The sequence below is a fragment of the Anomalospiza imberbis genome, chromosome 7 (genome assembly GCF_031753505.1).
Source record: "Anomalospiza imberbis isolate Cuckoo-Finch-1a 21T00152 chromosome 7, ASM3175350v1, whole genome shotgun sequence".
Classification (NCBI taxonomy): Eukaryota; Metazoa; Chordata; class Aves; order Passeriformes; family Viduidae; genus Anomalospiza; species Anomalospiza imberbis.
In genome coordinates this window covers 35,826,834-35,839,474 of record NC_089687.1, presented here as the reverse complement: position 1 = coordinate 35,839,474, position 12,641 = coordinate 35,826,834, and the positions used below count along the sequence as shown (strand labels likewise).

Here is a 12,641-nt window from a genome sequence, read left to right as displayed (position 1 = left end):
CCTAAACCACATTGCAGAAACTATTCACATAAATTGCATCCTGTAATCGAAAGTCCTGGGAAACAGAAATTATTCAGGGTTCCCAAGGAAAACCCTGCAGCAAAAGTCTCTTCCCACGGTGTAAATGTGATTCTCTTTTTGGCCTTCCGTTAAAAAGCAGTCTACAAATAAACTCCAAGTGTGTGTGTGTGGCTTTTTAATCTTCCCTTTTTTCCTCCAGTATGGGGAGAGGAAGTGATAAAAGCCTAATAGAGCTGGCAAATTAAATTGTGCACAAAGGAACTGAGTTTAGGCTACACATTTTAGGAAGATACAATCTGTCAGACGAGACTTAGCCCAGATCTAAGTACCAGCAAGGGATAAAGTTGACTTTCAGCCTGTAGGTTGGAGATAGGCTTAAGCAGGGTCACACTCAACCCTTGTTCTTTTTGAATTCTCCCCAGTTTTTTCCAGTGGTGGAAGAAGGAAGACCTCACTTCCTTTTTCCTCCCTCCTCAAAAATGGAGAGAACAACTGGGGAGAAAACAAAAAGGACAAAACCACCTTCCTGCTGAATCACTGGGAGTGTGATGAAACGTTACATTTTTTTTGCCAAAATATTACTTCTCCAGAAGGAGAAAAAAGCACTTGTCAGCAAAAAAAAACCACTGATGAAACCTCACTGCTCTTAATTTCAACATCTGGTTAGAACCTAGAAAAGGTGGGGAGCCTTGCCATGTGAACCCTTGTGAGCTCCTTACTGCAAGCAGTGCTACCCTGCTTGCTGCAGGAGCAAATTCCCCTCCAGAGCCTCGCCTTGTCTCAGCCGACGGCAGTGACATCTCCACCAGTCACTGTGGCTCCAGTGAAGGAGCTGTGCTGCCTCAGCCTCTTGTTTATGTAGTTATCTGGGTTATCAGCTTCAGCTGCTTCCCGGGGCACTGATAAAAAGGGGAGGAAGCCTGGTAAGAGCTGTTCCCTGAGTCCCAGGGGAGAGATGAACATGCTTGGAATTGTTGGATGGTCGGTTCCACGGTGTGCATATTTTTAAGTAGATCTAGGAACTGGTTTTCTGCAGAAAGTTGCTGACTGTTACTTATTTTGACATTCAAATGACAAAGTAGGAGTGGTTTATTTTGGGAAGGGATTTTGAGAGGACTGGCAAGGATTTAAAAGAATAAATCTTTTTCATGGAAAAAGGCTAAAATTAGGTTTCCGTGCTTACACTGACAAGTCTAAACTGAGCTGGTTTTTAAGAAATGCTCAGCGCTCATGAGAAACTGTTGAAATTCCTGAGTGTGTTGGGGTCAGCCTTTAGGCTGCCTTCCCCATGGGATGCAGAGATGGCAGCAGCCCAGATCACAGTGCAGCCTGGAGTGCTCAGGTCTGCCTGTCTTGGTGTATTAATTGATGGCACTGAGGCACGGATGTAGAAGTGAAATAACTTTCCAGCTCTCTCATGATCCATGATCCCACCTTCTCTCTTCCCTTCTGTTGCCCTCATACAATACATCAGAAACACAGGTCCAGTGTACGCCATGGTTTGGAAGTAGGGGTGAGGTGGAGATTCAGCTGGGAAGCTGATGGGTGTTCTGCTTTGCCTCCCCAGAGCTCGATGCCCCCACCAACCTGCGGTTCCTCAACACCACGGAGCACTCGGTGCTGGTGCTGTGGACGCGGCCCCGCGCCGTCATCACGGGCTACAAGCTGACAGCAGGGCCCACCAGAGGAGGGCAGCCCCGCACCTACAACGTGGGACCCTCTGCCACCAAGTACCTCCTGAGGAACCTGCAGCCTGGCACTGAGTACACTGTGTACCTCGTGGCAGTTAAAGGCGACCTGCAGAGCAACAGAGAGACCGGCGTCTTCACCACTTGTGAGTGAGACACACACGCATCGCACACTCCTTTTATACCATGGCCCTTCCTCAGAACTTGTGCTGAAAGTGCCTGTTGTGAGTTGATTTTCAGGGGCAGCCTTTTGAAGTAGCATTCCAGCAGAAGAGCTTGGGAAATGCTCCTTGTTCTTTCTGAACTCGTTGGCAGGAAAAAGAGCTATTTGCATCAAAAAGCTTTTAGTAAAATACATTTCAGCTTTCCTGATGATTAAAAACAAGAGGGAAAAACTTACTACTGGTACCTCACTTCTTGCTTAACCGGATGTCAGAGAAATTTAATTTCACTCAATCTTCCTAATTGCTTGGTTTTGGCATGACAAATCAAGGAAAGAATGCAAGTCCCTTTAAAATGGACAAGGAATAATTAGTCTGGTACTTACATAAAGCTGAAAGTAGTCATTTCTCAAGCTCAGCCATACCATCTAAGGCACCTCAACTGGAGTTACCCAAACTGACACAAATACTGTATTCCATGGGGGTTTTTTTTGTTTTGTTTTGTTTTTTGTTTTTTTTTTTTTCATTTCAGCCATCTGTATTTGTGATGCTGGTTTGGAAGAAATATTAAGCAAATTTTGGAAGACAAGGGAGTTCTGTAACAATACCCACCTACTTCTATAAAGAACAAATAGATCCAGTATTTAAATAATGATGATGCCATCACATAAACTAGCAAAACTCAAAGCAACCCAAGCCCAGAACCACATCCTCTTTTCAAAAGAGAATGTGGTTTCTTTTAGAACAATATGAAACTAAAATAAGAGATCAAACTTTTAATCAGAGTAACAGTGTTGACATTGGCAAGGTGCTTTTTGCTGACAGTCTTATCTATAAACATTCCTCAATTAGAATGTGATTTGGTATCTTAGATTTAATATTGCCTTCAAATTCTGGCTTGTCTGAATGAGAGCAGTCCAGTTTGAGACTATAGATTTGATTAACCAAGCCTCTTCATTAATAACATTACGAACAAGGACATTCCAGATTAAACTCAGTGTTGTTATTTAGGCTGATTCTGGCATTCAAAAAGGCTTTGGCTTCTGTGTGATGCTTCTGACACATGTCAGTGAGACCACAGGTGCCTCAGACTGACGTTGGCTCCTTTCTGCTGACTTCACAAGATGTTGGTGAGGGATGAGATGGTCCTTGCTGGGACAGCTGGTTGACAGACAAGGGGTGTGGTGTTCTGCTGTTTGGAAGGCATATGGCGGGTGAATCAAAAAAGCAGCTGAGATTTGAGGAACACTTTAGATATCATGCCAAAAAGCAGGATTCCCCAGATTCTTGGAGCTGGATGCATAGAGGATCATGCATCCACTTGAGTATTTTTGTTTGCCTCAGGATTAAAAGCTCTGGCTATGATTAGACTACTTGAATACTGTGTCTGTCAAGCCCAGCAGCAGACAAAAGTCATCTGTCAGATCTCTCCCAAATCACTGGATTTTCAGAAGTGATGTAGTTCAGCACTCATTTCATACCTCTGGCTATTTTTGCTGCTGTAGGTCAGGTTTTCAAACTGTTTGGAGCAGTCACAGCAGGTAGACTTCAACTCTGGTCAATTCATTCCACAGATCAGCCTGCTGGTTCTGTTCCTCCTTTTAACACAGAAGTGACTGAGACCTCTATTGTCATTACCTGGACGCCTGCCCCAAGGATTGGTTTCAAGGTAGGAGGGGCTAAGTCCTGTGTTGGTTTTTCCTCTTGCTTTACTGTGGTGGGGAGGGCAGATTAAAGCCATTTCCTATGGACTGTGGTGAAGATGGCAGCACAAAGGGGAGAGGTGCGAAGGGCCTGTTGCTCACAGGGAGCAGTGACAGAGGTCAGTGCAGGGGTGGGGTTTCCAGTCAAGTGGAACATCTAGACCACAAGTTACAGGACTAACAGCTGGAGTTCAGCATGAGAGGCCATAGTGCTGCTGTTGGATGATCAGTCAGGGTGCTGACAGCTTGTGACTGAAAAGCAAACCTCTCTCCCCTGCAGCTGGGAGTGCGCCCAAGCCAGGGTGGAGAGGCTCCCCGGGAGGTGATCTCCGACTCCGGCAGCATTGTCATCTCTGGGCTGACCCCCGGCGTGGAGTACACCTACAGCCTCACAGTGCTGATGGATGGCCAGGAGAGAGAGACCCCCATCGTCAGGAGAGTCACTACACGTATGGCACCCGCTTTTCCACCATCATTCCTTCTTCCACTCCCCGCTGCCTTCTGGGAGGCAGTTCTGGTCTTTCCTCCCTGTCGTGGTCTGTTTCTTCTTTTTGATGCATAGGTGACTGTGGCACTGCTTCTTGCAATGCAGGGTCACAGCTTCAGGGGAGTATTTTTGGCTAATTCCAAAGGTTGAGGATATCATGAGGAAAGGGGTGCTGAGGCAGCCAGCATGATTCTTAATGCCATCAGTGACCCATTTGTCTGAACACTTGCAGCACTGGCTCCACCAACCAGCCTGCGCCTGAAGTCCAATCCTGACACTGGCATCCTGATAGTCTCCTGGGAGAGAAGCACATCTCCAGGTAACCATGTGAACTCTGCTCAAATCTCCTCTTGTAGCAGAATGCTAACTAACACTTCTTCTGTGGTGCCTTGCAGTTTGGTGGGAAATTAGCTGTTGATTAATTTAAAGAAAAATGTACACGTTTCTAGATATATTTAAGGATACAAGTCACAGTGAGCTACAACTTGCTGTAGGACTCTCAATGATTTACATTCTGTGTAAAATGCTGTTTTGGAGCATGAATATGTTAGAATATTTCAGCTGTTTTAAGGATCTGAAGGTTTTCTTCAAGTATCTCCAGTGGTTGAAAAATAGTCTGAGGGAAGGAAAGCAGAATAGACAACAAAGATTTCTGCAGGTGACAAATGAGTTTGTGCTGTGGAAAGTGAACGTGGAAGTTCTGACAATGTTCAGGATGAAGTCTTCTCCCGCAATAGCTGCTGGGAGCTGCACAATTGACTCCCATAAAAGGTGGATTGAAAGTTTTTGAAAACCTATTGGTAGCTGAATCTTTTCCTGACAGAGTCCTGAGAGAAGTTCCTCTCAAAACTCGTGCGATTTTCAGTTTGGTGAGGTCTCAGAGGGAACAGAAATTCCACAAGGGTGGAATGGCTAGCTCCTGGAATCTCAATTAGGGGTGCTTGACAAAGCAACCTCTTTCCTGCTGGGCCCAGGGTGGCAAAACCACTTGTAAAATGTCACTTTTGCTTCAGCTGTTGCACTGAGGACTAACATAAGCGGATCCATCAGGAAACTCCTGACGCTGGTCTCTGTATTTCAGGCATCAGCGGGTACCGTGTGACCACTGCTCCCACAGATGGGCAGCAGGGCTCTACCCTGGAGGAGGTGGTGGGTGCAGATCAGACCACCTGCACCTTTGAGAACCTCAGCCCCGGCGTGGAGTACAACATCAGTGTCTACTCTGTCAAGGACGACCAGGAGAGTGTGCCCATCTCAGAAACCATCACACCAGGTAACAGAAGGATGAGCAGCAGTTTCAGCTGCCCAAGCTCAAATGACTGAGCCCGAGTACTCTACAATGCAGAACTTGTATTAGACTGATGGTAGAGGGCTTAGACTTCACATTTAGTCTCAAGAAGCAGAAGAGCCACGTTCCAACCTGTGACAGAACTTCTTACACCCGTGCACTTCTCTGCATGGGCAGCCTGTGTTGTGCTTCACAGGAGGCTGGTGGTCAGCACATGCATCTGCTGTATCAGTACACTGAGCTGGGCAGCAGCAGCAGCAGGGATTTAACTTAGGCCTGAACTGCCCCAGCATCTGGAGCACAGCTGGTGGGAACAGGAAGGAGGTGAGCAGAGATATGAGTAGGAAGCGAGCACAGGAGAAATTCTAGCAGCACTAGTGGCAGAAGATCACTGGAGAAGGAAGCCAAGAAGGAAAGGTCCATCACTGTAGCACTTGAGACACAGTGTGGTGTGTGCCACCTCACATGACATCTGTGGGGACTGCAGAATCTGCCTTTGTAGCCACAGTAGCAAAATTAATAGGCATTTCCCCAAATGGTTGCATTTCGTTTTCCTTTGTGAGGGCTTTGTTTTTGTTTCTGCTCTGACATGATGCCAGCTACTGTGTTTGCTTGCTCTTGTAACACTGCTTTAAAATTTCTGTGCTTCACTGAAGTGCTGTGTGCTCCCCAGGGTTAACTAATGCTGTGATGCTGCATAGTTATGCAGTAATAGCTTTAGCCCTTCACCATCTTCTAGTGGGGGAAAAGCTAAGAATGTATGTGTCTGGCTTTTACAACTCTTTTGAAGGTGATATGGTACATGCATTCCATGTGGATAAACAATTATTTTACAGAAAACTGGCTTTTTTTTTTTTTTGCTATTCTGTAAAATAAGTGTTTTCCAAGAAGGACATCAAAATAGAACAAAACCACTGTTATTAAATAAATATTTCTCCCATAATTTCTTTTCAAACTAACTTGTAATGAACAGAATGTATACAGAGTCCTGCATCTTTGACTCACTGATGTCTGATCCTGAGTGAGGAGGAGCATCCATTAGTTCCCACTGATTTCAGGATCACCCTGATAAAGCTACACAGCCAAGTCTTGTGGCTTAAATCAATACCAGTTTATTGACTTGAGCAGCTGAAGCTTTGGCCATTGTCAGTTAAAGATGCATCCAAAGTTCCTCATTCCCTGCCCGATTCTGCTGGTCTTAACGTGCAGGAAATGAGCACCTTTGCTAATGGAATAATATCAGTAAGGAAAACAATCACAGCTGTGCTTATTTTCCCTATAGAAATTTAGGCAGCATCTAAAAGGTCATTAAAGGGCATTCTTATTCACTGGCTAAAACTTGGTATTTTGAACAATTTTAGCCATGTATGTCAGGCTCTTGGCCACATCATATGCTGGGCATAACCTCTGAATTCAGGGATGTTGTCACTCTTACAAAATTAATACCATCTAAAGGTCATTTTTAACAATTTCCATGCTTCCAAGGGGAGTGTTCTGTTACTTAGTGTTTCATATCATCTGTTTTTTGCACATTTATTGCAGCAGTTAGTTGGTAAGTAGAACCTGAGGAATTCTGGGCCAGATCCTCAAGCCATTGCAGGGATTTGAGGCTTTTTTCCAAGTGCACTGTAAATAGTTCAGACAGTGGATGTTCTACCCTGGAACAGCTGAGGGTCTGATTTAGCCTCTTCAAGTGAGTTGATATTTTTATGATCCCAGTGATAAGAGTTAGATTCAACATTTGAACAAAACAAGAATTTTAGAGGGTCAATCAACAGAGTTGTTGTTTTAGTTACAGTTCAGTAAACTTTGCTCTCTTGTAATTTACCTGTAGAAAGAATAAAGGGCTGTGTTTTTTTCTGCTTCTGTTTTTGTCAGAAAATGATGGGTCTTTGTGGCCTATCATTGCTCAAAGTAAATTTGTTGCAAGTTAAGTGCCTCTTGTAGGGCTCTTTGAAAATTATATATGTAAAGAGAGCTGGGGTTTCAGCTTCAGAGGGGATTGGGGTTTCAGCTTCTGCCTGCCCAGGGAAGCAGGTGGAGACTGCATTGAAGGGTAAATCTAAGAAAACAAACTGAAAACATTGAAAGCAAAAACACAACCAAAACCACCCCACCAAAATCCTTCCTTTTCCCCCAAACCCCGAGAGAAATTGTGCATATCACCGCAATTGCTTCCAAAGTTCTGTCGATGTTAATAGTGATGAACACTGCTTTTTTCTCCCCTGTCTTTCTTTTGCCTCCATGTGTCTCTGCCTCTCCTGTTTGCTCTTTAACTCATTAGAGGTGCCCCAGCTCACTGACCTAAGCTTTGTTGACATAACTGACTCGAGCATCGGCCTGAGGTGGACCCCGTTAAATGCCTCCACCATTATTGGGTACCGCATCACAGTAGTTGCAGCAGGAGAAAGTGTCCCCATTTTTGAAGATTTTGTGGACTCCTCAGTAGGATACTACACAGTGACAGGCTTGGAGCCGGGCGTTGATTACGACATCAGTGTAATCACACTCATTAATGGCGGAGAGAGCGCCCCTACCACTCTGACACAGCAAACGGGTGAATTTTGAAAACTTCTGTGTTTTGTGACATGGACGGTGTCACTGGCTGTCACTGGCTGTCAGGGTGCTGGGGCTTTGTCCAAAGAGGAATTGAGCCGCTCGCTGCGGGGAAGCCAGGCAGACCCAGCTCGCTCCTTTCCCCAGACGGCAGCTGGGGATGGATATGGTGCTGCTCCTTTTTGAATTGGAGGCATTCTAATACCATGAATGGCTGCAGACTTGCCAGGCTCGTTCACCTTCTGCTGTTCATATTTCCAGGATCCAGTTGGAATCAAGAGCCTGAAATGTGAGCTGTGTGTTTGCCAGACTTTAAAACTGTGTTTCCTCAAAATGGGAGTGCTAAAGGGTGGAGCAGATCAGTAGACACCCTCCAGCCTTGACAGCTGCTCGAGCTTCCAGCAGCCCATTTCCATGGTGGCCCCACTCTTTCCACAATGCCCCAAAGGATGCAGATGGACACCACTCCCTGAGTACATGCCAGTGACAGCCATGCCACACCGTCGAGGGTCTCTAGTGCATGAGCTGAAGGAGAGCTGGAAACTGGTTCTTGCATGAAATCCTCTTTTGTTTGAAAGTCCTGAGGCTGTAAATCCTTCAACATGAGTAGAAGTAGAGTCATAGGAAATTAGCGATATACCCTCTCCTCTCCTGTGTGTGCATGTATGGATTCTAGATGAGATTACTTTTCCATCTGTAAGCTGCTGTATGGCAACTTTAATCCTCTCTTGGCACCACATCTGTAATACAAAATCCAGCTGCTAGAAGCACATTAGTGAAACTTGCTACCTTGTTTTTAAATTAGCCCCGCGGGGTACATTTAACATATCAGGAATTGCCAGGAGGTTAAAGCAGCCTGACAGTAGTGCAGACACATTTTTCTCTTAACTGTAGTAGAACCAAATGTAGTTTAGAAGTCTGTTTGCATGAGTCTGATGCTGTAGTCAGTTGTGCATGAGATACTTTCTCTGGTGATTGATTCCCTGAACAGACATCTTGATCATTATGAACCTGAGAACTGAGGTAGGTTTGTTCTTTGCTGCGTAGCTGTGCCTCCTCCCACTGACCTGCGCTTCACTAATGTGGGGTCTGACACCATGAGGGTGACTTGGACTGCCCCGACTTCCATCGTGCTGAGCGGTTTCCTGGTGCGCTACTCCCCCGCCAAGAAGGAGGATGACGTTGCAGAGGTGACAGTCTCACCCTCAGACAACATGGTCATCTTAACAAGTAAGTGGGTTACCTGCATAAGTCAAACACGAGAAGCCCCTCATCATAAAATCGTAAGATTACTAAGAGAAAAGACCTCGAAGGTCATTGAGTCATCAACCGAACACCATTGTGCTCACCACCAAGCCATATCCCCAGGTGCCAATCCACACACCACCTGAACACTTCCAGGTGACTCCACACCTGACCAACCTTTCACCTCCCCCAGTGCAGCTTGAGGTCTTGTCTTTTCACTTGTTACCTTGCAGAAAAGACTGACCCCCACCTTGCTACAGCCTCCTTTCAAGTAGTTGTCGAGGGTGAGAAGGTCCATGTGACACAAAATGAGGCAAAAGAAATTAAGTGTGGTTGGCCAAATTCTCAGCTGATCTAAAGTGATGTTGCAAGTAGCCTCATAGAAACTCACACCAAATGGGATTTGGGCTCTAGCTTTACCCAAGTTAAAGCCAAACCACAGCAAAGTTTTTTTTCCTATCAATCCAAGGACAGTGATGAATCAGGCTATGAGGCAATTGCATTGATTTGCAGCCTGGTTAGGTATTAACAGTAAATACATGTTGTTCACCTGGTTTGCCAGTAATGTCAAGGACTTGAAGTGTAGAGGTTCAGGAGAGGATCAGAATATGCAAAAGGTCATTGCTCCTTTGACTTTGTATGCTCAGACCAGAAAGCACATCCTGTTTTGGAACCTTACAGGACATGGCAGCAAAATGTGGGCATTTTCCAAAAGCTGCCATTAATTTTTGGGGCAAAAGCTGTCTTGTATTTATAGCTGGGATTTTTTTACTCTATCCGAGAATCTGGTTAAGTGAGATACAAGACCTGTTTTCAGAATAAAAAACTAAGTCTAGAGCTTGTCTGAGTTAGAACAGCAGTGTTAGAAATCCTTGGCCCTATTTCAGCTTATATCAGCTAAAGCTTTGGCCTGGTGCATAGCTAAACTAGTAGATAACCAGAATGGACCCTGTAAAAAGGTAATTGCTTCTAGTCAATCTCTACAAACTAGTGAAGCAATGACATAGGGTATCGTGCTCGTTGCAGGATAAAGCACTGCAAGGAACTGTAATGCCACAAAAATAACTGATTTAAAATTTTGACTGTCCTGGGAGGCTCAGATCTTCCATCAGGCAAAACCTGATTGTCTTCTCAGAAACACAGTTAAAATTGTGTGGGTTGATTAACTTCTTGATGTTAGCAAAGAAACATTAGCCCAGATTCCTGTTCTTCAACTCCACAGACCTGCTCCCTGGCACTGAATACCTGGTGAGAGTCTACAGTGTTTCTGAGCAGCATGAGAGTGCACCTTTGTATGGAATCCAGAAAACAGGTACTTGGATGCACATGTGGCTAATGCCATCCTTTAAGAATTCATTAATGGGACCGATTCACTTTTTTTCCCTCTGATAATGCCAAGCAGTTTGGTTGAGCTCAGCCTTTTGTCTCTTGAAACACTCAGGTCTTGATTCCCCCACTGGCCTGGACTTCTCGGATATAACAGCAAACTCCTTCACCGTGCACTGGATCGCTCCTCGTGCCACCATCACGGGCTACAGGATCCGCTACCAGCCCGAGCAGGGCGGGGGCCGGCCCAAGGAGGACCGCGTGCCCCCCTCCAGGAACTCCATCACCCTCACCAACCTGCTGCCAGGCACCGAGTACGTGGTCAGCATCATCGCCGTCAACGGCAGGGAGGAGAGCCTGCCCTTGGTTGGCCAGCAGACAACAGGTGAGCCTGGAGAGAATGCTGGATTTGGAGCATCCTCTAGCCACATCTCCCCTACCAGCTTCACTCATGAGGAAATGCCTGTGTACTGAGGTAGGGCCTGATTTAGGAAAAGGTGGGAGGACCCATGCTGCTTTCAGGTGTTTCTAGGGCCAGCAGAACTGTTTTCATTAAATCCAGTCCAGTGCCATATTGTTTTTAACCAGATACATCTCTTTGGAGAGGAGTGTGCCCTGAGCCAAAGGACAGACAGATGAGTAGCAGAGGAGCACGGTGTAAGTGGAGTCTGTCGCTGATGTGCAGCTGTGTTTAAATTCCTTCTCAATTCTCTGTTTTTCTAGTGTCTGATGTTCCAAGGGACCTGGAAGTCACCCCTACCAGCCCAACCAGCCTCAGGATTTCCTGGGATGCTCCTGCAGTGACAGTCCGATACTACCGGATCACTTATGGTGAAACAGGTGGGGGCAGGCTGCTACAGCTGGTCACAGACAGAAACTTTATTCTGAGGCCATTAGAGAGCAGATTGCACAGGCACCTTGGGCTGTAGCAGACATGTAGGTGCCTTTTTGAAAAGAGCACATCGTGTTCTGTCTACCCAAAAGAAAGAGTATCTAGAGTATTTCAGTAACTTTAGAAGTGGTTCTGTGTGCATGTTTCATTCTTTTCCTCAAAACAATTTTGAGCCAACAACCACAGAAATCAACAGGGTCCTGTCTTCAGCTTGATGCATGTAGGACTGTCCTGTTTTTGTAGAGATTTTAAATGTATGCTTTACAGGTCCATCACATTTCTTTCTTAACCTACTCTTGCTAGGTGGAAGCAGCCCAGTACAGGAGTTCACAGTGCCTGGCACCGTGTCTACTGCCACCATCACTGGCATCAAGCCTGGTGTTGAATACACCATCACTGTGTATGCTGTAACTGGCCGTGGAGACAGCCCTGCCAGCAGCAAGCCAGTCACTGTCACCTACAGGACAGGTGAGACCTGATTAAACCAAACAAGGCAAAACCCCTTGCTTTGTGTTGGCTTTTCCCCATAAATGTGTATTGCTGATCCCTGGTTTCTTTTAGAAGCCATGGGCTGTAGGCCCATCAGTTTCTGGAGCTGTGTATCTTGGTGGCCCAGCATGGTGGCTGATGTGGCACAGAAGGGGCTTGTAGACTTGGAGAAGGGAAACCCTGAGGAGTCCAGATGGGGATAAAAGCAGTGCTCTAGTGCTCATGGCAGAGTGGAAATCCTGTTGGGCTCTCATAATGTGGGGTCACCTCTGGCTTAACTCCAGTGCTTCGCTGTCAAATTATGTGATCCTGAGGAGACTTAACTTCCTAATGCCAAGACTGTTGTCTCCCTCCTGATTTGGATATAGCTGAATCCTACTCCTGCTGCAGATAAAGGCATTAAGTAGCCTTTAAAACAACAGAAATCCTCAATTAATTGATATGAGATCACTCACCCGCACATCATGGTTAAGGCTTTTTTGCTCTGGGCTAGCATGACAGAAAAATAAATAGCAACATGTTTTCTCTTCCAAGCAGTGCAGAATAAAATTCAGCCAGGGCACAACAGTGGAGGGAGGCTTTCCTGTACCAGCATACTCAGAAAAATTATTTTTGTTGCCCAGAAATAGACACACCCTCCCAGATGCAAGTCACCGATGTGCAGGACAACAGTATCAGCATCAGATGGCTCCCTTCAACATCCCCAGTCACAGGGTATCGGGTCTCTGCTACCCCTAAGAATGGCCATGGGCCCTCAAAAACGAAAAATGTCCCTGCAGGTAAGA

General features: G+C 45.8%; 1 protein-coding gene across 7 annotated transcripts in view; it reads left to right on the top strand.

The window, feature by feature from the left end:
- Window positions 1-12,641, top strand: part of FN1 (fibronectin 1) — a 51,335-nt gene that overhangs the window by 23,736 nt on the left and 14,958 nt on the right. For 4 of the 7 annotated variants that reach the window (XM_068196548.1, XM_068196546.1, XM_068196547.1 and 1 more), the window contains exons 20-30: window positions 1,589-1,855; window positions 3,445-3,539; window positions 3,854-4,022; window positions 4,293-4,379; window positions 5,142-5,333; window positions 8,952-9,134; window positions 10,372-10,461; window positions 10,591-10,860; window positions 11,199-11,315; window positions 11,671-11,835; window positions 12,480-12,635. In XM_068196548.1, the coding sequence (XP_068052649.1) occupies window positions 1,589-1,855; window positions 3,445-3,539; window positions 3,854-4,022; window positions 4,293-4,379; window positions 5,142-5,333; window positions 8,952-9,134; window positions 10,372-10,461; window positions 10,591-10,860; window positions 11,199-11,315; window positions 11,671-11,835; window positions 12,480-12,635 (1,791 nt within the window). Of the gene's footprint in view, window positions 1-1,588; window positions 1,856-3,444; window positions 3,540-3,853; window positions 4,023-4,292; window positions 4,380-5,141; window positions 5,334-7,632; window positions 7,906-8,951; window positions 9,135-10,371; window positions 10,462-10,590; window positions 10,861-11,198; window positions 11,316-11,670; window positions 11,836-12,479; window positions 12,636-12,641 lie in introns of all 7 variants that reach the window. The other 3 variants (XM_068196543.1, XM_068196545.1, XM_068196542.1) reach the window with 1 other exon arrangement.